The sequence below is a fragment of the Simochromis diagramma genome, unplaced genomic scaffold, assembly GCF_900408965.1.
Source record: "Simochromis diagramma unplaced genomic scaffold, fSimDia1.1 OVJJ01000676.1, whole genome shotgun sequence".
Classification (NCBI taxonomy): domain Eukaryota; kingdom Metazoa; phylum Chordata; class Actinopteri; order Cichliformes; family Cichlidae; genus Simochromis; species Simochromis diagramma.
The window spans coordinates 848387-874332 of record NW_024387466.1 but is presented as its reverse complement, the minus strand read 5'-3'; the positions used below and the strand labels follow the sequence as shown (position 1 = coordinate 874332).

Here is a 25946-nt window from a genome sequence, read left to right as displayed (position 1 = left end):
TGGATGTTAGCACGATCCAGGTGATTGGCACCATAGCTTAGGAATTTTTCAAACATGAATCTTTTGTCATTAACTGTGCCCTAAAGCACCCGGCGTCCTAAAACTGTATGTAAACACATAAGTTAAAACAAGTGAGCACCACACAGGTCAGCACATTTTCAAGGATTCACACAAATCCACAGAGTAAGTAACTAGAGTAACTTTATACTAGATAAAAAGCGTGTTCCCCATCAGGCTTTATTCAAGAAAAAATAAAGCCAGTCTCCCTGTTAAAAAAAAAAAGAAGAAACATGCGTATTGCACTTGTTCTACCAGTGAACCAATCTTGCTAGCTTCCTGTTTTCAATAAAAGAGTTAAATGTGGTTAGCCCAGATAATTTGCCTATTACAGTGTCTTTAAGTACAGCAAAAAGCTGCATCAGTAAGTTATTTTCAAAAAAGGAAAGTACCACATGCCTTAGGATATACACAATTATGCATAATAGGACACCACATTTTGGCTGGCTGGGTTAAGAGAAAATTGTCACCTTCTCTGTTAACACATTATGTGCAAATCTGATCAGTTCAAGCTCTCATCTGTCAGTTGGGATTATTAGCAGCCTCTTTTGTTCTGTGCGCCGAGCATTGGCATATTGACATGCATATTTTTCACATTTATCATCAGCAGATCCTGGGCTACAAAAGAATACTAGGTTGCTCTGTATAATCTCAACTCTCGTTGCTCAAACTGTCATCTTTTAATCACAACCAAGCCGGACCTACGCGTTGAAGAAATCTAATTAGACTTTGTGTGTTAGTGTTAAGCATTAAATAAATGTGAAGCTTTGAACAAAAGGGCCCTTCTTTAAAACACTTAAGTCTACTGTAACAGAGCTCATATAAAAATGAATTCAAATTAGATTTGCTGCTTATTATTATAAAGTTGTCAAAGCCCAGATGCATACGTGTCATGCTCGAGTTTTCCCATTCTGATAGAATATTTTATTTATTCTTAAAATCAGTCAGGACACAGTGAGGCTCTTCACTTCATGCTTGTCTCTTTTACACCGAACCTTGATATCTGAGTAGCACGTCACCGAGGCAGCATTGTGTCTGAGTTGTCTCCAATCTCTCTGTGTCCAAGGTTGCAGCTCACTCAACTCACCCCAGCCCCCCTCCGTACCATAGCCACGGTGCTTCAGTCTTTCCCACACTTTCATCATCGGCCTGTCCTCTTTTTTATAACTACCTAACTACCTAATTACTAGAGTTTACCATAGGTCTTGGGTATGAGTGGTATAGTATGAGTTTAATTTCGTGTGGGATAAAAATGGTTTATGATAATGGCTTGTTTTGGGGGGGGGGTGGTTTGTGTTTGACTGCAGGTTTGAGTCCAGTAGAGAACACATGTTTCCCATGGAGTTCTTCTTTCCCCCACAGAGGACATGCCTCATCTGCTCGGACGAGGCATCTGGCTGCCATTACGGCGCACTCACCTGTGGCAGCTGCAAGGTTTTCTTCAAAAGGGCTGCTGAAGGTAAAGCTTAAAGAATCCAACTGGGCTGTGAGTTTTATGCCAGTCCACTTGAGATTCTAGCTCTTTATTCTACACATTAACAGTTCCTAAAGAGTTTTGTGTTTGCTCATGGTTGTCTTCAGTTTAAGTGATTTACATTTTTTTTACATTGTTTCACGGTTTCTCCTGTAGGCAAGCAGAAATACCTGTGTGCCAGCAAGAATGACTGCACTATTGATAAGCTAAGAAGAAAGAACTGCCCCTCCTGTCGCCTGAAGAAGTGCTTTGAAGCTGGGATGACTCTTGGAGGTGGGATGGATTTTTGCAAAGAAGCAGCTAATACTTGTTGACTTGATGCTATGGTTTATAATGGTATATATATATATTTTAAAAAAAGAGAGAGAGAGAGAGAGGAAAAAAAAGATGAACAAAGCACTACAAAAAAAGTGAAGCCCTGAAAGTGACACTATTAATGGTTTCCTCAGACCAAGTATTTTATTCTTTCTACACTGCACATCTTATCTGGCTCTCTTCAATTGCAGCATCATCACAATAGGGGATGTTACTGATAATCAAGCCCCTGACTGAGCTGCCATGCAATTTAGACCTCTTCCATTCACTTCTCCTTACTGTCACCAAGACCTGCTCGTCATATTAGGCTGTAAAGATTGACATGTAGTGCACTAATTTTAGTCTTGTGTTCAATTTTCACTCTCTTCCATTTTCTCATTCTGTTAACGGTGAAAATTGTACTAGAAGCACAAAGCTGACATGAGACATGTGAATTAAAGCAGCAGACATGCTGGTAATTTTGCCACCAGTCACTGACAAACGCATGGAGGGAAAATGTGATCTAATGCTGTGATTGTTAGTAAAAAGGGACACCTTTTCTGGTTGTGGCTAAAAAGTTCCTTTCACTTATCTTCTCATCACAGACATGTAATTCATTCTTGGCATCTAACGGGGAAATATATGGCGATAATTTTGTGGAAGTGGAAGCAGAGAAATTATATGTTTGGTCCTATTATCCCAGAGGGTGTTTTACTGGAAATACTTTAAAGTCCTAAAATGCTTAGAGAATATGATGATTAATGTATTACCAAATGTCAAATCCACTGGCATCTATATGCCTTAAATAATAACCCTACTACTAGATTTGATCTATTTGTTTCACTTCTTGTAGTTTAGAAGGTCTGTCTGTCTAGCATTTATTTTAATCGTAATTCTTATGAGTTATTCTTATAATTTAAATTCCATATTATTTCTGGAATGTTAATTACACCTGCAAACAGATAACAAACAGCTACTTTCACCAAAGCATGATGGGAGTTTTATTTTGAGCAGTCACAGGAAAGCTCACTGCACATCTGCTGTCCCAGTGGAAATACATTTCATGGAGAACATTAAACTGCCTAACATTCTTTAAAAACTTTGCAGTTTCAGAACCCAACCCCTGACTTCTTTTGACAAGAGTATAAGAGATGTGTATCACAATCTGCAAGTCAGAGTTAAACCTTTATAAAATAATGATGCACATAAGCCACTGTTTTTCTCCAGCATTTGTTGAAAAAATAAGGCAGCTCAGTGAATTGGGGCCATTCTGTCAAAGTTCCACTGCTTGATTTTGTAATATTACTTTAGTTAAAAAAAAATCACAGTCATGAAGTCAGTTTATTACAGTGGTAAAAGTTATTCAGTTGTACTATCCAGGATTATGTGCAGGTTTTATCCCAAAACAGGTAATGCAAGTTATCTGAATTATAGAGCAGGGCTACCGCAGTGCTTCAGTAAATATAATAGCGCTTTGAGTGCTTAGTGAGAGTAGAAAAGCGCTATATAAGAACCAGTCAATTTACCATTTACCATGGTGTTTCATAGTTCCCTATCTGCCTCAAGGTAAGTCAATCGCTTTCTTATCAATTTGTTTTGATTACTGATGCTAGTCTTTCCAAGTCAAATAAAGGCTTCAAAGTACCTGAAGACCTGAATATAAGAGATGGATGTTAAAATTCACACTGGCTAGTGCTTCACAGTCAACAAACGAGAGTTAAATCTACTTCTTCGTTTTTTTTGTTTTTTTTTTAAGTTGAACAATAACAGATTGTTGAAACAAGTGAACATAATTCATTGAAGTACACATTCTCAGAAATAAACTATATTGCTGGTAAACTCCAAAGAAGGTAGAGCATGGCAGATCGTAGAACCTACAATGGTAGGGCAAAACAGTCTTGGAGTCTAGATGCTGCTGATGGTGGAGATGAAGAACTAATATAGTGACTTAGATGGGGTGGAGATGAGTTGGAGCCGGGTTGCAACAAAGAGTCTGAAAGGCAGAGTGACAGAAGAACACAGAGATTTGAAGGATGGACATCCGAAGACTGATTAGCTTGCAAATAGTGAGCAAGAAAATGAATGGTCAGAGTAATGAAGATAGAATTGACATTGAGAAGGAAACAAGAAGAATAGGCAAGCAGCTCAAATGACCAAGAATTCAATCAGGCAATAAAATACAGATTTCACGTCAGAGTTTTGCTTTGCAGCTGTACCATCCATTGGGTCGTATTCCTTTGTTTTGAACACCTAGAATTGGGCTTTGTCCAAAAGCAAGCAGTTCTCGTTATTGTAATTCTAGCACAACACTTCCAGAGTTCAAACTATAACATTAGTATTTCACATCTCTCCGTTTGCCTCAAGGTAGAACGACCTTTTCCCCAGCAATTTACCCTAATTCCTCCTGTCAGATTCCAAAGTCTTCCCAAGCCAGGCAGAGGCTCAGATCCCTTAAGAACTGTCATCCAAAATGGTTGAATTCAAGGTTACGTATATCTGCTATCTGGGCAACTTGGATTAGACAAAGACTTGAGGTTAGAGCAGTCAAGTAGTAACCTGTGAGGTGCTGGTTTGTGTCCCTGTTTGCATGCTCTCTCTGATTGATATAAATAAGATAAATTCCAAAGATGTAGGATGTAAATCAAAGCAGAATGCAATTATTTGCAAATCTCATAAATCCATATTTTATTTTAAAGAAAACCTATCAGATATTTAAACAGATATTTTACTTTTTCATGAAAAATAATAACTCAATTTAATCTCAGCAGCACATCTCAATAAACTTTGGATGGGGGCAATAAAAAGCTGTAACCCCATGTTGCAACTAATTGGGTTAATAGAGAACATGTTAGTAACATAAGCATTTATAAAAATAATATCTTCCAGAGTTTCTTTGGAGTAAAGATGGGCAGAGATTCACCAATCTGCAAAAAAAATTGCATCTACAAATTGTGGAACAATTTCAGTAAAATGTTCCTCAACATAAAATTGACGCCTTTGAACATCAAGCACTGATTATACTTATACTATAATATCATTGAAAGAGTCCCACAATCTGGAGAAATATCTGCTTGCAAGGGACAATGTTGAAAATCAATATTAGGTGCCGTGATCTGAGTAATGTCCTCAGTAATGTCCAACCCCCAAAAGACCTCAGCCTGCCCAACAGATGAAGCTGACTTTGGCCCCTGTTGCAAAAGTTTGAGTGTTACGTGACCAGTCCAGTTTAGTGTTATAAGGTGAACTCCCAGCACTTTGCTCCTGACCCTGATGTTCAACAGTGTGATGGGAGTTCACCTTATAACACTAAACTGGACTGGTCACGTAACACTCAAACTTTTGGACTTCTGGAAGTCAACCACCATCTGCTTCATATAACTGGTGTTTGAGTTCACACTAGATGACAAAGTCAGTGATGACCTTCCTGTTCTCCAGATCATTCTCCTCAGATACACAACCACTGATGACTTTATCATAAGAGAACTTCTGGAGGTGACATTTAGTGATGAAGTCCGATATAAAGAGTTAAAAGGAAGGGAGAGAGCACTCTTTCTGCTCGGTGACAGCTCGTACTCTCCTTTTTCTCCCTCCCTCGCTCACAGACACATAACGGGTATAGCAGTCTATTCTCCCTGCAGCACTACATTGCCCATGAGGCTACATTCTTTAGGGCGATGCCTGTAACACTCTCTTATTGCCTTCATATTAAATAAATTTTTTTTATATTTCTTCACGTCATTATGAGACGCAAGATTGAGACACAGGCATTTGAGCCTCTTAATGCATGTTTTGTTTGAGTTTCCACCGGCGTGGAATTGTCAAAAATAGCGAGGGCATAGCCTAACATATGAAAGAGGAAAATACCGCCGTGTAATCCCTTTGTTTCAGCAAAGTAACTGTATTCTGAATACCCCCTTTTTAAACGGTAACTGTAAGGGAATACGGTTACTCATATTTTGTATTTTAAATACGTAACGGAGGTGCATGTATTCCGTTACTCTCCAACACTGCCTGTGGACTAAATATTACATCCCAGTCTGTGGTTTTGAAGCAGTCACTCAGCCTCTCACTGGTCTCCTCTGACAAGATCTTCACAGATCAGGTAAGATTTTGTCACGGAAATTATCTAAAAAAAAAAACCCAAAAAACTTTTTGGAAAACATGGAAACCTCTGAGCTAAAGAGGAGAGGGACACGCTGCATCTCTGACAGTATGGGCATGTTTGAGTGCCTTTGGACTTCTTACACATCTGGACAGGCACCAATGCTGAAAAGTATATACAGGTTTTAGAGCAACATATACTCCTATCCAGACAACTTTTTCAGGTGAGGCTTGGCATATTTCAGCAAGATAATACTAAATCACTTGCTGCAGCTATTAAAATAGCGTCATGAAACAAAAATGTGACAGTGAATACCCAGGACTGTTGCCCAGCTAGACTCTTATATCGCACAAAGATGGGATAATGTTCCTCTCCAAAGTCCAGGATCTGGTCTCCAGGCAAATACAGACTGTTGTTGAAACAAGAAGGAATACTACACTGTGGTAAAAACACAGCCATTAACGTGGTACACTTAGTTGGTTTAAAAATGTGATAATTTTCAAGTTCTCATGTGATTAAAATATGGGTTTTCAGGGATTCTGTTTTCATTTAGATTTTATACATCGTCCCAAACTTTTTTGGTGTTATCTAATAATTAACAAAGATCTTGATTTCACAAATATTAAAAACACCAATTTGTTCCAATTCATATAGCACCTGTACTGTTAAAGAACTGGAGTCATTTAGTCTCTCTAAAACCTCAGAACAACCTTTGTGTGACTGCCAAGATGCTTTTGACAAATACTGATTTAACTAATCCCTTTATACTGGCAGCAATAGCAAGACAAAAATCATAAATAACTAAAGTTCATTTACTTATTTAATTAGATTTAATTTACTAAAATGCTATATAACATCTCACCATTTTCTCTTCAAAGAAAAAATCCAAGTGCTCATTAGATATAGAACTAATTTTTATGTTGTTATTCTGTTTATTTAGTGCAGTCTTTTCAGAAAAACACACAAAAAACCCCATTTTAAAACAGTAATTAAAACACTTAATGACAGTTGTAAGCAGTTTCTCTCTTGGTGCTTAACAGCCAATCAGAAAACTCTCAAAATGATTTAACTGAAATAACAGACTTACCAACCAAAACTGGTTAGTAAATAACATGAAAGGAGGGCATTACAACATGTCTTACCAGGACGAAGGGACAAAAACAGGCAAAATAAACTGAATAATAATTTTTCTTCGTTAACCTCTGAGCTTTCTCTGCTATTTCTTTATTTAGTTTTAATGTTTTCTGTGCAGTCAAATAGTTTTTTTTTTCAAATCAGCTGCATCACACACGATATCGTGTGTACAAATGCATAAAATACTATACAAAAAACAGAACAGTAGTAATTAAGAGGAGATAATGAACACTTCTTTTCAGAAGGATTTACATTTCATGCACTTACTTGACATTTTGACAGGGACACTAAATCTGTGTTTCCAAGTAAACACGCTGCGGTGTGAAGTCCAGAATGATCACTGAACAGAAAGTTTTACATTGTCCCAGCGTTGATTCATTGTTTTAACGCTTCAAAGCTAAGCATATCAAACCTGATACATGTGTTTTTGTGAGTCTTTGAGAATTCTACATTCCATTGTGATTTTTTCTCTCTGAAAAAACAAAATAAATTGCATGAAAGATTAATTAGATTATTTCATGGTTCAGAGTTAACTTCATATCTATTTACGGTTTGCTGGTATTTAAAGTAATACAAAGATAAAATAGGAAGAACTAAAGGTTTAATAAGTTTTTATTCTTACAGAAACAATTAAAAAATATATTTATCTCCAAAACGCTGACTAAGAAATCTTTTTAAATGTTTTATTACATTCGTTATTAAATGTTTTTTTAATCTAGATTCGTCACATCACAGCAATGTAAAATTTCAAGGTATTTACACACTTACGAGCTAAAAATAACTTAACCTGATTGTAATGCGTACATTTATCCTGAGCGTATTTCCCTCACTGTTTTTTGAATAAATTATTTGAATGAATTATGTTATTCCATTCAACTGAGTTTAAGCTGCATTTTTCCCAAAACAGAACTCAAATGCCGTGTGGATGGATGGACAATATATATGATTCTGATCAAAATATTATATTGTTGTCCTGGTGATTTCATTACCATATATTATTATGGTATACAATGTAAAGAACTTGCATGTTGCATTTACAGTTCTTATGTTTATATAGAAATGTGAGCATTTCTCTGGCACGTGACGCTTTGTGACTTTGTTTAATGTTCAGTTTTGCCATCCTATCACACTTTCATAATTTCAGAAACAAAATTTACAACTAATGACAAAACTTAGAATGCAAGACATTACACATGAGATGAAGTTATCCAAAAATAGAATTCTATAAATATTGTGATTGTGATGCAGATACTATCAAAAGCAACTAATCGACCTGGCAAAAAAAGAGTGGCAAAGTTCGCCTGTGGAATTTGATATGAGAGAAAATGGGTTTGTTCTGGATAAGGGAGCAGCTTATTTACTGCCACTTTGAGCTGGAAATATTGACACGGATGCCAAAGCGTATGCAACGTATGCAAGTTAATGCAGGTGGTTGTCACTGATTTAACATATTTATTGTTCCTAGACCAAGTCTTTGAGCGTAACAAAGCCTGAATCCACCCATTGGGTGTCTCTGTCTCTTTATATTGGCTTCAACTCAAGTATGGAGAGTGTCACGTTGGCTCGACCCAACCATTTACATTGTTCTCTGCAAAGATCAGATGCCTGCCTGTGTCACCAGTTGAGAATCCAAAGGAAAAAATTTTAATAAACCATTTTTACTTGAAATATTTGTTATTGGATCAGGAGTGGAAATGTGAGACTTACAAATTATCCATCTTATATAATGTGCAATTTTCTTTCAGCTCTGCCACTCCTGAGAGAGACTTAAGTCGTGTCTATAACTGGCAGCTCAATATTTATCAAACTGAAGAGCCAGGCTGCAGTTTTAATTAGACATTCTCTACACACAGAAGCTGCAAGAGGCAATTGCACGACAATTAACAGTTACTCTTTTACTGTCACTCAGCTTTGATAAAACAGATTAAAAATTTAATATGTTCCTCATAGTCTGATTCTCCATCTTCTTGTCTTTTTTGTTTCCCCCAGACACTACAACAGATTAATTGTCAGAGAAATACATTGTAAAATTACGCCTGTACAAAAGATCGTGTTGCACTTCAAAAATCGCCAGAGCACACAAGTGTGTGTTCTTCAGTACACTCATCACATTGTTGCCATTTGTATTTTCCTGTCACTTGCTCTTCAGCAGGGCTGACATTCCCAAATGACAGGCTGAGCCGAAGCTTAACCGTTCATATAACTGTTCTAGGAAAAAAATTATAGGTGATCTTAAATCTGACTGCTAAAAAGCTAAATGTATTTGGCAGCTTCTCCTGCTCTAATTTGGTTTGTAAGTGCAGGTTGCCATATGGAGCAGCTGCTGCAGGATTTTAGGGATTTGTGGAGGAAGAAATTACAGCTTTGTTAAGCTCAAGATGGGAAACCAGTATGTTTACTTTAACATACAGTATTTGTTGGTTTTGCTTTTGCTGTCTTTGAATTCTTAAGATACATACATTGCACAAAGAAACACAATTGTAAGGTAGAAATGCACAATTTACTGAACTGTATAGTTAAAGGAAATATTTTAGGACTCTGCAAAGGCAAAAAGAAAAAGAATATTTTCATGTCCGCATTACCAGTAAGGACTCGCACATGATGACAGTAGGCTTTCTATCAGACGAGGCTCATCTGTTCAGTGAGTCCTCTTTCAAATCAAATATGATTCAATATTCTAGTCTATTAGTAGCACAGTATTGAGTATTATTGAGACAAATTTAATATTTCTTTTAAAATAGTTCACAGTCCACAGTTGCAGTATGGGGCATTTCTGACATATTATTTGGAAAGAGGAATGCAGTATTTCAGCAGTACTTGTATGGTCTGTTAATGCTTTTTTTCTGGTTTCCTATAATATTACATATAAAAAAGCGCCATATGGCGTGTGGGGATGTAATCGATTGATTTGATTAATTTTCATTGAAATCAAGCTATCAGAATGATAACTGAAATTTTTTATGGCATCAGCCAGCTGCTGTTAATAATAACATAATTTTATTCTGCAGATATCATTTAGGCAGAATGGCTGCTACAGGATAAGAAGAAACCTTCTCCTTGTATTGGTCCAGATGTAGATTTGGATTGATAACTTAAAAAAATCTGTCAAACCTGAACTTGATGAGAACTGTTACCTTTACAGACATGAAATCATTTTTTTGTTTATAGCACGTAAGCTGAAGAAGATTGGACAACAGAAAAGCCCAGAAGAAGAGCATGGTGCTCAGGATCCAATGGATCCACATGTCTCTCCTAAATCTGGTGTGCAACTGAACTCCCACCTGGTCTTCCTCAACATCCTGGAGTCCATTGAGCCAGAGGTTGTGAATGCAGGCCATGACTATGGCCAGCCGGACTCCGCTGCCACCCTGCTCACCAGCCTCAACGAACTGGGAGAGAGACAACTTGTCAAAGTGGTCAAATGGGCAAAAGGATTGCCAGGTAGGACAGTGGTTGCAGCAGAGGTGATAAGATGATCTTTTTTTGCTTTTGAGTTATCATTAGCAGATGGATCCAGTTTGATCTTTAAGAAATTAGTACACCGGATAGCCTGTCTTTTTGTCTTTGCCCAGTCTCGAACAGAGGCTGCCACTTTTAAATTAAAAGTTAAAACTGTTACTCGTTTAAGCAATCGGCAGGCACAGAGCAGCATTAGTAATTGTGTTTAAGAAATACATGTACATCTGCTCTCAGCTTTGTTATGGCCTCTACAAACTCCTGACAAAACTGTCTAGCCACTCTCTTTCACTGTGCTCATCCAACTGTATGTCACAGAAACAGCTCCATAATGTAAATTGAACTTTTGTGCTTACGCAAACTTAACTATCCAAAAAGTTATTGCCCAAACACAAAACCTGGACTTCGCACCTTTGCGTAATTGGCTGGTGATTTTGTTTCACTATCATTAACCAGCATGAAACTGGCTCGTCACTGTCTGTATGTGATTTGGTGCTGGCAATGTAAGGTTCTGTGGGTTTATGAGAGCTTTTTCACTAAAAAACAGCTGCCTGCTGATGAGAGCAAAGAGAGTGAATGAAACCAATACAATGAGCGAAAGAATGCCAAAATGCTCCAAAGAGCTCAGAGGAACTGAAGAGTGAGGTGAAGATTACTATGGCTTTGTAACTACAAGCCTCTCATCACATACAAGTATTATTTGATCAGTTGTTAAGATGAGAGAAAAAAAACGCACGAAGATAAATTATTCTTTTTTCTTCAAATTCTAAATATGATTCGGTCTCGTAAGAACCGTCCAACCTGTAAGACAATGAAGCGGAACAGCTCTAGTGATAGATTTTTGAGCTGTAACCTGTGGCCTTTTTTCTTTTGTCTGATAGGAAAAATGTAACAGGAGAAAAGAGGTGTCACTGTGCTCATACACCTGGACACAAAACCCAGACGGACTGTGGTGGTAGAGCTTGATGATTCATCCCACCAAAAAAAAAAACCTAAATGGAAAAAGAAATCAGTTATTTTCCAGTCACAGAAAACTATTCTTCTCCTCCTACCCATAATAAAATGTTTGAAAAAGGTTGTTTTAATAATTTGCCCCATATTAAAACACAACAATGAGGAAATTCAAACATGTGTATCAGACATTGTTTAATGACTGAGATTTTGCAGCTATGTGAAGATTTAGTAGTTTTGCCTGTAGGTTGTTAGATAGATGCTCTTGTGTGTGCACCATTCTGCAGTAGATACCATATGACCTCTCATTCAGGTACTGATGACATTCAAAATGTTATACAGAAGACTAACAAACTGATAATGAGATCTCAAAACCAGTATGTGAAAAAAGATTTTAAAAGAATAATTAAGAAACTAGACATTCTAATAAAAAAGCTGGATTGATTGGAATGAAAAGAATTGGAATATGCATTTGATGATTTCAGACCTCATGGGCAGGCTGTCCCACTGGTGTGAAGCATAAAATCTAAAAGCTGCCTCACTAAAGGTTTTTGACCTGCTCTTTGGAACATCAGGCCATGTTCCAGATGACCCGAGAGGCAGTTCTGGTGCAGGTATGGCAAGCGAATCACGCAAATAGTCTGGTGACGTTCAGAACAAGCATGAGCATTTTGCAATCTATACAAACACAATTATTTGCACAGACAAATAACATTCAAGTTCAAAACAGGCACAATTTGTTCCTCACTCTCTGGTTCTATAGTCTACACTCACAGAGTTTTCAAACAGATGTCACTTGACCAAGCGGAAATGTTTTAGTTTCTGATCGCTGAATTAAAGTTGTGTACTCCAGCCTTTGTGTACAGCTCAGAAAGAGAAACAGCCACACAGCCAAGTGTTTTTATTTTTTATTTTTTATTTTTTTGCATCAGATTAAAAATAGATTTGGTGACACGTTATACTTAATTATGAATCAAAGACCACACAAAAGTTTGTTGTTTGGTGTTTGGGGGGAATTTTGATAGACTTTAAGATTTGTTGCTGGGGAAGTCCCTAGCCACAGCCTATTCATTCTTTCACCCATTCATTCATTCATGTTTTTTATTTCCCCCATTGTGTCCTTGGAGAGGGCTGGATGGCTTCCATTCTGAGCAGCTGGAGAGACAAGAGGGAGGGTATTCACTAACGGTTCACTAATTTCTTTTCTCCTCTTTCTCCCATTTCTCCACCTTTTCTATTACTGTTTTAAGCCCAAACTGTCTGCATTTGTCCTGGACAACAAGAGAAGCAAAATCCTTCACAGCATTTCAGCTTCTGCAAAACTTACTGGTTGAAGTAGAAATATCTGCGTTTAAATGATTAAAGATTAAATAAAGTGGTAAAATGGTAAATGGCCTGTATTTGTATAGCGCTTTACTTAGTCCCTATGGACCCCAAAGCGCTTTACACTACATTCAGTCATCCACCCATTCACACACACATTCACACACTGGTGATGGCAAGCACTGACAATTAATACCTTAATTTTTCTACTGTAACTCTGCATTCATATTAGTTTTTACTACAAGACTCATTCCCCCAGTCACACACACATTCAAGTGTTTTTTTTCTCTATCTAAGCACCTTGTTAGCATTCACACACACACACACTGATTGATACATCGCTTAGTTTCAGTTAGTTTCCAGAGTGGATTTTCTTGTCTCTATTGAATGGAGAACGTGTCAGAAGCAAGATTTAGGAAAATCAGTAAATAATATTCCAGGTTCACTAAATCATTTAAATGGTAAATGGCCTGCATTTGTATAGTGCTTTACTCAGTCCCTAAGGACCCCAAAGCGCTTTACACTACATTCAGTCATTCACCCATTCACACACACATTCACACACTGGCGATGGCAAGCTACTTTGTAGCCACAGCTGCGTTTAAGTTCAAAAGCCTAGTTTTTATTGTTGTTAACAAAAAGTTTTTTCACATCTAATTTGAGTTAGTAGTAGTTTAGTTTACTATAATAACCTTGGTTGTGGGCATCGATCTACTGACCTTCTTTTCTCTCCCATTCTAATTCCCAGCCACACGCGTATCCAGTATTTTAAAAGATTATAAAGAATCAGCATGTCCTGTGTCATTATCAATGACTTAGTATAAAAGACAGATGTAGCAATCATGACATCACCTACTGCTTTCTGAATTCTGAAGCCTCCCCGTTTGGACAAGAGGGAGGGGTCTTGCTAGCCAAAACTGATATGAAAAATTTATGGAGGTCAGAGTTAATTTTGAGAGCAAATTTTTATTTAGTTATTTAAGCAGATAAATGCTTTTAGTTTTAGTCGACTAAATATCATAAGATCATAGAACCTTCAACCTAAAGTTGGTTCGGAGTTGCTCCACACGAAATACAAAGCATCTTCTTTTACCTGACATCAAATGTCAAATGTGTCCATATGTCTACTCTTTCCTTCTTCATTGATGTCATGAACTGCTGGTCTGTACTATAAATCATCATTACTGGGGTTGTCAGAACTTTATGCGCAGTAGCATTAATGACGGATGCGCTCAGAGGCGTGCCCTGTAACCTGTATAGAGCAGTCGGTCGTGCACAGCAATAAGCTATATAAAGTCTACCTTAGACATGTGTGTCACTCAAGCTAGCAGCACCCCATGAGAAACGGGCCAACTGTTTAAGTGTTCACAGGAGTTTGCACCCTTGGCAAGAGGACTGAGTTTTCACGGTGCTCAATGATGTCCAGAGAATGAGCCGTGTGTGCTGAGGAAATAAATGGCTGTACCCGTTAGAGAGTCTTCTGTCGTTCTTGATCCCAAGGGCTGCTACAATTGATATATTTTGTCACATTTTGACAGGAAACAAATAGGAAGTATGGGAGCTACATGAGCGATTACTTCTGAATGGATCTCGTCTCCTTCCAGAATATTTTCACCTCGTTTTTACGTATTGACACGTATTTACATTGCATCATAGTTTTTGTCCTCGCGGATTATTTTTTATTATTTTTTATTTAGTTATTGTCTTATTTTCTGAAGAAAAGGTAGTTGACAAAAACTAACAAAACTTATTGGTCAACGGGTCTGTACGTCATAGCAAAGTCATATAATTTGCCAGATAAAAATGGCAACACTGACATACTCTCGAAGTCCAGCTCATTTAGTCAGTTTAGCAGCGGTGAAGATTACCAAACAGCAATGGACTAAACTCTGTTTTCTGGGACGTGTGTCAGTCAGATTGCTTACTCCTCTAACTTTAAACCATAACAATATCAAAATTGGATGTGATTTTACCTAATTAAGATGTACAAGTCCTATATGGTAGGAAATTACTTGTACAGAATCATTTCTTTTGCTCGTTTCATTGTTCATCCTCTTTTAAGTCTTGTTTTTCAACCCAAGGCGGTCACTAGAACAGTCACATAAAGCTGTGGCTATGGCAACTCTATAGCTCAATTGGTCGAACAAGTGAAAGGCTGCCGGTTTCTGCCCATTTGAACAGTTCCCTTCATGTCACTCCCTTTGCTCTTTCTCTGCTCTTCAGTTTGTTCTCTACTACCTGATGAAATAAAGTCTGAAAGTTTCCCTAAAAAATAATTTAAAAAAGTGTATATAAAAATGCTGAGCCCTGGCACAATCTTCAAACTCACATAATCATACAATAAGTGCTTTGATAGAGTTTAGATTATTTCATTTTTGATTGTGATTGTGTGTGTGTGTGTCCCCAGGTTTCAGAAATCTTCATGTGGATGACCAGATGACTATCATTCAGCAGTCATGGATGGGGGTGATGGTGTGTGCCTTGGGATGGAGGTCCTATAAGAATGCCAGTGGCAGGATGCTATACTTTGCCCCAGACCTTGTGTTCAATGAGTATGTCCAGCTCTGAATTCTAGAATTCAATAATCCTCTGAAAGGATTCCATTAGTGGGTCACTGACATGCTGTGCTCCTCATTATATTTAGAGATCACCACCAGCGAGCAAGCAGCTGCTCTCATTTGCCTTCATCACTTTATCTTCCCTTCTTTCTTTCATTTTCTTTCCCGTTCACAGACAAACAGAAAAACATATCCAGAGTTAAAAATGTAAAGCAGAAATAGTTTCAGGCTTTTTAAAAGAGTGTGTTCATCCAATTTTCTCCTTAGGTGTTCTTTTGTTGCTGTGAAATTAAAGTAAGGAAAATTTTTTAGCATTCAGACTCTCGTAACCCCGCAGAGTGCAGATGAATCCGATCTGAATATTTCAGACGTCAACAACAATGGTGATGTCTGTGTGAGAGTTAGTGGGGAATACTAATGTTTACAAGAAATGAATTCTTATTTAGCTCCATCAAATGTTGACTGACACAGTCTGCTGGGAGTAGATAACACATATCAGTTGTTGTCTGGTTCAAACAGTGTAAGCAGGTGATGTACAGGATCCTTTTACACAGTAGTTTTAAACATATGTGCAGCACCAGTGCAAATTTGTTACAGCCTGAAAGAAATGTGCAATGTGCATACACCAGCCACTTTATTATGCACAGTATACCTGTTCAGTTTCAACAACTCATTACGTTTATGTGTTACAATTACAGTTAAGACAATCTGCCAGATTTTGAGCTTTAGAAAGGGGAAGAAAGATGATTTAAGTAACTTTAAATTGGCGTGTTTTTGAAGTGTTTCAGAAACTGCTGATCTACTGAGATTTTCCTGCACAGCCATCTCTACAATAGGATTTACTGAGTTCAGAAAACGTGAAATATCCAGTGAGTGGCTATTCTGGGTGAATGTTGATGTCAGAGGTCAGAATGTAAAATGACTCAGACTGCTTTAAGCTTATAAGAAGAGAAAATCACTCATAACCACTTGTTAGAACCAAGGTATACAGAAGAGTATTTCTAAACACACAATACATCTGTCTAGCCCAAGTTGGACATATTGTGTGTTCAGATGAGCAGTAACAGTGAAAGAAGGCACTGGATACCTGAGTGCCACTCCTTTCAGCTAAGTACAAGAAACTGAGGCTGAAATTTGCATGGACTCACCAAAATTGGACAACAGATAACTGGAATAATGCTGTGTGGTCTGATGAGTCTCGATATCTGCTGTAACATTTGGATGGTAGGATCAGAATTTGGTGTAAACAGCATGAAAGCATGGATCAATCCTGCCTCAAACATTGCAGCCTAGTGTTGGTGATGGCTGATGGCTGCTTTTTATCGCACCATGTCACAAACCTCTGATCATCTCACGCTGATTTCTTGAACATGATAAAACGTTTGCTGTGCTCAAATGGCCACCACAATCACCAGATCTCAATCCAGTAGAACTAATATGAGATATGGTGAAACAGGAGATTTGTATGAGATTTGTATCATGGGTGTGCAACCGAAGTATCTGCAGCAGCTGCATGATGCTACCAGGTTAATGTGGACCAAAATATCCAAGGAATGTTTCCAGCACCTTACCATGAAGAATTAATAGTTCTGAAGGCAAAAGGGCCCTAACCTGACACCAGTGAGGTGCACCTAATAAAGTAGCCAGTGGGTGTAAATTTGAAAAATGTTAACTTAATGTGATGCAAGAATACAATACCAAAACCAGGCTTTTATGCTCATAAATAATGAGGATATTTTACTGTATCAAGTTTCCATAGTGACTGAAAATGCTTGGGAGTATGAACAGTTTTTAAAAGGCTAAATGACTTGCATTTTCATTTAGTAGGTTCATATTTAAAATTGTTAAAATTGTAGGTAAAGGCAGCATCTTGTTGAACACAACCTCTTTTTTTTAAAGTATGAATGTTGAAAAGATAGTACTTTAGGTAAGTTCTATTAAAGGGTTACTCCAAAGATGGCAATTTGATAGAGTTGGAAGAGGATGAGATCATGACCCTTAAAAAAGAAATGTTTTAATTGTAATAACCTCAAATAAGTTTAGCTCTTTCCTAAAATAAAAAAAAAGACATATGTACTTTTAAGTATAAAAGAGTGCACGGATTAAAGAATGGAAAAGCATTGCCAAAAACTGGATCAAATGACTGGATTAAATGAGCTGAATGCCTGTGAAGTAGCTACACAGACAGGTATTATTTGGGGGTAATAAAATATAAATCAAAGCAACATTCAACAGCATGCAGAACTAATGTGACTTTTCAAAAAGTACAGCCATCTACGTCCAAAATTCAAATCCTGCTAAGTCACGGAAACGTGATTGTGACCACTTTGTCAGTTGTTTTTCAAGGTGTGGTGAACCAGGAGCTCAACTTTTAAGGACAGATTTGGGGCTGGTGGAAACCATAAAAGTCAGAAATGTGGATAATTTAAACTAAGTGAAAGAAATGTGAGCAGCAGTGTTACTGCACTCAAGTACTCCTTGTCACCTTTGAAATTAGCCGCTTACCACTCCTACTCCTGCCGAGCTGGCTGTCCTTTAGAGAGGGTAAAAACCCTATTACAGTCAACATAATTGGAGAATTAAGACACCACAGTCACATCAGATGTACATTTATCAGGCTTAATTTCATGGATATAATAAAACAGCATTACCACTTCAACATGAGACAGCCTATCAACTGCGATGCTATCGAGATAGAATTAAAGAGCAGTCATTTTCTTTTCAGTATCCAGACTATCATCATGAATCGGGGAAAAAAACTTGCTCTAACCTACAATTTATTTTTACCTTGGCTCATAACTCATCGTTAGCTTTTCCAGAAAGTCCAATATAATTGGATTATACGCTTCCTGGTGACTATTATTCATATATACCGACACATATTGGAAACTCTGCATTTATTTCTTGTGAGAAGGTGAAAATTCAGCTCCATTTCATTTCTCTATTTCATGCCATTTTTTTTTCAATTTGAGTTTTTTTTCCCCTTGACATCTGTATTCTAATTCCCAAAATTTGCTTCATTCTACCTTTATTTTCTCAGAATAAAAAATGTGAATATGTTCCAAACTGTCTTTTGCCGGCTTCATAATAAGTGACAAATTGATTTCGTGTTAGAAGAGATGGCAAAGTTTGATAACAAATGTCTTCTTTGCCCATCATTCAGGCACGAACATTAAATTCCCAATCAGCTCTCATCATGAACTTTGAGCTTAGGCTGGATGACTGGATTTTGGTGTAAAAGAGTTTTGTGTGTTTTTAACGTCCTCAGCACTAATGTCAAAGATGACACAGCACAAATCTGTATTGTTATAATGTGATTCAAAGACAGTGTGCTGGATGGAAATGGATTTAACCTCTGACATTCTTTCCTCTTCAGTAGTTACTGATTACTGGAGAAATGTCCAAGGTGTAAAGCAATTTCTCCTTCACCTCTTGCGATTTGAACATTCCCGTTAGGTTACATCCCCTCATCCTGACCTTTTTTTTTCTCTAACGTTTGCAGACACAGAATGCACGTTTCCACCATGTACGAGCACTGCATACGGATGAGGCATCTCTCTCAGGAGTTTGAGATGTTGCAGATCACCCAGGAAGAGTTTCTCTGCATGAAGGCCTTGCTCCTCTTTAGCATTAGTAAGTACTCTTCTGCGTGCCAAAAATGAAAACATAAAGAAGTGGACATACAGAGGAGTGAGTACAGTCAGAACTGAACATGATTTTTTTCTTTCTATTTTCACCAGTTCCCGTTGAGGGTCTGAAGAGTCAGAAGTACTTTGACGAATTGCGTCTCACCTACATCAACGAACTCGACCGCCTCATCAACTTTCAAACAACTACGAACACATCTCAGAGGTTCTACCAGCTCACACGACTCATGGACTCTCTCCAGATGGTGAGTTGGTGAGATGTTTCTTCAGGCTAAAAACAAAAATCCTTATTCCAAAAAGATACATTCATACTTTTGTAAACGTTTCTAAAAAGCCTCACTTGTCTGGGAACATGGATGCACTTTTACAAATTTGAGAGAAAAAAAATGGAAAAACAGTGTAAAGCAGGAGCTGTAATTATATTACACTAAAACATTTGTTGGAAACACATCCAGTTAAATCACATAGGACGGAGTACTTTAATAGCCCATAACAAAAAACATCCTTCATGCTAGTATTGGTAAAGAATCTGATTACTCAGAAGTCAAAATCTCAGAAGTGGTCTTCGAGGCAGGAAAAGGCCTAATGGATGAGTTTACTATGATTCATATCCTCACATTTTTATGCCAGAGCATTAACTGTGTGTATATGTGACTCATGTGCCCCTAGCTGTTGTCCAAATACTATGTGTAGTAAATTTCATCCACATTATGTAATTTTCTTTTCTCCTCTGTTTCAGACCGTAAAGAAGCTCCATCAGTTTACCTTTGACCTTTTTGTCCAGGCTCAGTCATTTCACACCAAGGTCAGCTTTCCAGAGATGATTGGAGAAATAATCTCAGTACATGTACCAAAGATTTTGGCAGGTTTGGCTAAACCAATCTTGTTTCATAAGTAGAAGGAGATTTTTTTTAAAAAATCAGAAAATGACTCATCTTGCAGCCTCCGTAAACTTTAACTAAGGCTTTAAACTGTTTCCCACATCTTCAATCTGACTGCTTTTATCCCTGCCTAGTAATCACATTTTTATTGCTCAAGGCGTTTTACGTTTGGGGTTGGGGGGTTTTTGCCTTTTTAGCCATAATTGAGATTGTTTCTTCAAAACTATTAAAGCTTTTACCTGAAGAGCTGTCTTTTTATGACAGCTTTGTGATTCATGAGATCATAAGAGGATTGTTTGTGTTTTCTGATGGAGGAGAGATTCAGCTTTACATTTGCAGTTAAGTCTGTAAAACATGATCACCTAAACCTTTGTGACATCGTTATGTATAATGGACAAAGAAATTACAAATCGTAAATAATATTCGGATTACCAAAGTATTTTAGCTGCTGCCTTGCAGTTCACCTATTCATTTCATGTTTGTGAAAGTGAGATTTACGTATGGCTCAGTCACAAAAAAACCCACATCCTTCATGCCACAGTAGTAAAATTAGGACGTCAACCTCTTTGCTACTTAATACTTGTCCAATGATTATATATTTTTTTTCACATTCAGCAGTTGATTGCAAGTAGTTGTGACAACCAACTATCCAGAGGTTAAGGGTGTCAACCTCTGGACAACCACTTTTGCGATCACAAAACAGCTGCACACCTAGTGAGAGGCAACCAGTCTCTAAACAGTTGCAGTCTGACTTTTACTGACTTCATTCTCTATCAGACTGGTGAATGTTTCCAAATAACTGCGGTCTGGTTTATAAATGCAGACCGACTGCCTGCGTGTCGCCATTTGTCAGTTTATGCTTGCTATTTGTGGAGGAATTTTGAATTTCTGTTTCAAATCTATCAATGAGGTTCTAGTGGAAGTCTGAATGTAAGTAGATAATGTGAATTTCTGTTTAATGTGAATTCTCTTGAATGATTTCCAACACCCGGTAACATATTGATGTGATATTAGGGCTGTGCGATATGACCAAAATCTCATATATAAGAATTCTGTCGATATAAATCACAAAAATGTAACATTTTCTGTAAATTCTGTGAATCTCGGGCAGCTCGACTTGCGGGAAGCTGGAGTCGAGTGTTTTAACCGATGCATGAAACGATACATTTTTAGACATAAGTTGTAACAGCCGCCGTTTTCTTTGTGAGTATTTATTACACGGCGTGCTGCGGGGAAAAGCCTGTTCTAACGTTTGAGTCTAAGGTTTATTTTTTAGCACCTGGCGGTTCTTTTCTACTTCTCATCCGTAAATAATCTGCTCTTTCACGTGATTCAGTTTATTTTGAAAAGTCTCAACAGGATCTTGAGCTTTATTGTGAAAGGTTTATGTGGAACATAAACAAGCGGACACGCAATGGTATTACCGTCGTTGTTGCTCACCACAACGCATAAAAACAGGCGCTTGTCCGTCTGTAGTGTGGTTATATAAAATATAAGCGAAAGAGAGAACTTTAAGAAATTAATATAGCCACTGCAGTGACCATCAAAACGGTGAAAAAATATTGCCGTAAACAGTTTATTTTGCGACACCACGAAACAAACGATAGCGTAAAATGAAACATAGACATTTTTATATCGTCATCCGATATATATCGTTATATCGAACAGCCCTATGTGGTATGCCGCAGTTAATTGCCGTAGCACAAACAGATTGATGCCGTTTTATTGCAGTCACACCAAAGGTACTTTAAAGAGAGCGACCGACTGCGAACGGTTGCAGATTTGGTCACTGTATTTGAAGGGACCATTTCAAAGGCAACCAGATCACAATTTCATTGAACATAGCTGCAAAAATCTTTGTCCGTGCTGCAGTCTCCAGCAACTGTTTTCGTTAGAGTGACTGTAGCATAAAGGACCATAGTGCCATACAGTAAACGATTTGAAAGACATATATTGTCTAAATCGTTAATGGCTCAGGAAATCTAAAACATGTAAAAGTCTTTTCTGGGCAAAACGGCCGACCAGTGAACTTGCAGACTTCCGAACTGCCGGAAATTCAAATTCCATATCAATTACCTCGATTCATTGATGTTTTCTTTGGTGCCTAATTTCCAGTCCAGTGAACAGTCATAGGCCTAAACTTCTACAAGAACTGACAAAAATCTCACTTTTTGTGCACTGATTAGTGTAAATCTTATATATAAGTGTCCATATTCTAGTTATGCCTCAATAAGTATAAAGAAACAAATTACAAAAATTATAAATCCAGTACAGTAGTGATTTATTTGAAGCCTCTGACACCACAATACAATCCCTCATAGCTGTATATTCTGCTCATTTGACCCATTGTTAAAGTGTTTCTGACGTGTGATGTATGTTTTTAGAAGGAGACAAGAACATGTTAAAGACCAGGTGAAAGATTCACATTCATTTCAAGCCTTCTGTGAATTTTATTGTCCAGCACTCGAACATGATCAGTACTGTGATTGTTGTGAAGCATAGCGTAGTGTGAAATTTCAGCAAAGTCATGAAAAAAACGTTTTAAATGAAACATCATCTGCTCACTTTGTACTTTAATATTTAGACATCTTAAGCAGCACATTGACCTTGTTTGGCTTGCAGACCACCACGCAGAACCCACCGCTCTTTACAACAGCAAATATGCAGACTGGATATCTTTGTTTTGTTTTTTGTTTTTTTGTAAGTTAAAAAAGACCGTCTGTTAAGATGTTTCCTTACCCACAGTCAGCGTAAAATGAGCCTCTTTTCTTTAGTGACTTTTCTATCAAATGGAACAATATGATTTGGTTATTGGTGAATGTCTCATGAAAATATTAATTCATTATGCAACTAATGTTACAACAGATACATTGTCTCGTTTTGTGCATGCAGAACTGTGTAAATATAGTGCCTTTAAAAAGTACCGATGTTTGGCATTGCCATGTACATTATTTTAAAAGTTGAATCTGGCTACAAGCGCTCTTATTTTTAAAGCTAAAACAAAGATGTGACCAATTAGAAGCCTCTCGGGAGTGAGTCATGAGAAGAAAGCTAACATAATGTCATCAGCTGTAACAGACAGGGCTGCATGTAGAATGCACAGCTCTTACTTCGTCTGCACGACAACACTGTGCTGACTGCTTCGCGCTGTGGCTGTCAGTTTCTAGAGCAAGGACTGAACGTCTTGTAGGGATGCAAGCAAAAAAGGATGGCACCAAATACAGGCAAATACTGAATGAGATTCGGGTGCCAGAGATCTTAGATTGCAGCAGTAATGTTTTACAGAGCAACAAATTTCAAATGACAGAAAAAAAATTCAATTTTTTTCAAGACAAAAACTGGAAGGCCCTCGGATATGGAATGTAAGAATCCTTGACAGGCACTGCCAAACCTCAGAGATTAAAATTAAGGAAAAAAATCTGTGGAATGCCTTGAAGATAACCGATCGCAGTCAATCAACAGCCGAAAAGCATTCATTTGCAGAAATGGATGCAATTATACACATCTACATTTCATTAAAGACATGTGTTCAAGTGTTCAAACGCAAGGCATTCTGTGCCTACAACATGGCTTATATGATGCAACTGATTGATGTAATTGAGACTCAACTGTAGCACATCCTGCCTTCTCACAATCAAGCTGCTCTGTGCTTACAGCAAAAGTAACTTCTGTGGTCTTTTCTGCACCTTTTGACAATTCATTCATTTGATAACGTTTTATAACTCAGCACTTAACGAGTCCACATTCCATTAGAAGATTGTAGATGCATGTATTATGTGTTTGTGTAGTTGTATGGATAACTTTTTGCTTTACAGAAAGTGACGCACAGACATCCGTGTATTACCTGTTTATCGTATATTGGTTGGTGGTGTAATTGTTGTTCAGTACACAGTGATCGACTGTCTGTCACAGTCAGTTTCACAGCTCCTTTGTAGCCTATTCATTCCTAAGCTATAGTGAAACCCTGTAGAGCATCCAACTTCATCTGCACAAATAAACATATTCATGCTTTTTTAACTTGTCTTCTTGTACACTACTTGCTATGCGGAGTGACTAGGGGAGGAAAGAGAATACAGTGGACAGCTATGGGTTTAGACTAAAGGTGATTTGGCCCTTTGGAAGTTGCAGAGAAACCAATTTCCGTCATGATGCAAACAAGACACCTTTCAGAAAACTGAATTTTCAGTAAGCATGTTGTCTACAGAAAAATATATTACATATGTAAGACTGCTGCAGCAGTTAAGAACTCATTAAATTAACTGTGGTTCTAAATATTGTTGTTTTATGCTGGTTTAGCTTTTCTACACATTTCACAGCGGGCACAGCCAACCCAACACAACAGTGCATTAATAAGACATAGATGCGTCTGTAAAATTTTGATACTGATTTACTCAAAGAAGGTCATGGCGTTTGTATTTTGCTGAAATAGCTGATATGTGCCCAGTGTACTGCATATTAACAGGGTTCTTTGTACATGCGACAGTAACTGTATATATTGATCAGTTTGATGTCTGTTTTTGTGTCCAAACACTTGACTTTCAAAGTTGTTTATTGTATGATTTATATCTTTTGTGATCTCTGTTTTTTCAAAATGTGTGTTTTTCAAAGGTGTCATCTTTTAAAAGGCAATTAAAATATTTCTGACTCTGAAAGTGGTATATGTTTTCTTGGAATTTAAACTCTTCAGTCTTTTTACTATGCTCTATTGGAGCCTCGAAACTCAAAAACAGATTTGTCTTTAACTAAAAAAAAAAAAAAATTTAATAAAAGTGCTTGTGATGACTATTTGGGTAAGAAAGGTTCACGTTTTAGTCTTTTTTTTTATTCTATTTTAAACTTACAAAAACCTGCATTAAAGAAAGACAATGGGGCAAAATAAATTGAAAAAGACAATTATATAAACTTTTAGGCCAAAATCCAACTTTTTTCAAGTAGTCCTTTAATTTATGCTGGAGTGACATCACAACACAGTTCACAATTCAAAATAATATCCAGAAGATATCATTTTGAAATCAGTTAATTGGATTTGGTGCAGTTCTTTGGTTTACCCTCCTTTTGAGCCACCTTTAGCCAATATTAAGACATCCCTTCTTGTTGGCGTCTGACTGAGACAAGAGTAGAAAAAAAACTGAAGCAGGGTGTTTAAAGGAGTCAAGATTACTTGCACAAAACCCAAGATTATTATTTATTATTTGAAATAATTTTTTTTAATAATAAATGTTATTTTTAATATAAACATCTGTCATTATGACTGCATATATATGAGACAGAAAATAATTAAAAGCATAAGACTCCTTTAAATGTACTTTATATGCAATTCCATTATATCAGTGAGCAGATCTAGTGATGCATCGCTGAAGGACAGTGAGCAAGCGCTTCATTAAAACGCAGGAAAAAAAAAATTCCAAATGCAAGAGTGGAAAATGTTAGCGCTGATTTTTCAGTCACAACACACATTCTTTTGTTCTTGTGTGCACTCCTCCGTTTGAGTCATGCGCTTGGCTGCAATTAACCGAAGCTCAAGGCTAAATAAATTGGCATGAAATCAGAATGGGAATTTCCATTGATGCTTGATGCAGTTCAACCATCCAATCCACTGCAGAGGGATCAAGGTATGGGGTAGGGAGGGATGGCTGGCAGTGTACACTGGAATGCGGAGGGAGGAGTGGACGGCAACATAAATACAACGCAAAAGTGCCTTTGACAGATAACCGCATAGTGCATAATGGTAAGACCCACTGTGCTCTTTCATTCCCAGAATTTGTTAGTTCCACAGGAAGAAGAGCCACATGACCAGTTATGCTCTTCAGAGGATGGTTGAGGGTTTACAAAAAAAGATAATGGTAGTAGTCAGATAGCGCTGTGTGGTCACTTTAGGAATTCAGCGCCACAAGGGGAGATGCTTCATCACCATTTTATATGGGCTGAGGATTGGGGCCCACTTTATTGCTACTGAATATGTATTTTAATTGAGCATTTAAAGAACTTTTCACTTCTTTAAAAAGAAAATTTAGCTTTTGAGCGTGTGTGTGTGTGTGTATGGGTGGGTTGGTGGGGGTTCTAACCATA

General features: G+C 37.5%; 1 protein-coding gene across 1 annotated transcript in view; it reads left to right on the top strand.

The window, feature by feature from the left end:
- Nucleotides 1–19909, top strand: part of LOC120723273 (androgen receptor-like) — a 28719-nt gene extending 8810 nt beyond the window's left edge. Inside the window, exons 2-8 of the mRNA XM_040014631.1 lie at nucleotides 1365–1516; nucleotides 1688–1804; nucleotides 10230–10502; nucleotides 15199–15343; nucleotides 18852–18982; nucleotides 19090–19241; nucleotides 19736–19909. Coding sequence (XP_039870565.1) covers nucleotides 1365–1516; nucleotides 1688–1804; nucleotides 10230–10502; nucleotides 15199–15343; nucleotides 18852–18982; nucleotides 19090–19241; nucleotides 19736–19894 — 1129 coding nt within the window. The 3' untranslated portion in view covers nucleotides 19895–19909. The remainder of the gene's footprint in view (nucleotides 1–1364; nucleotides 1517–1687; nucleotides 1805–10229; nucleotides 10503–15198; nucleotides 15344–18851; nucleotides 18983–19089; nucleotides 19242–19735) is intronic.
- The last annotated feature ends 6037 nt before the right edge of the window (nucleotides 19910–25946 follow it).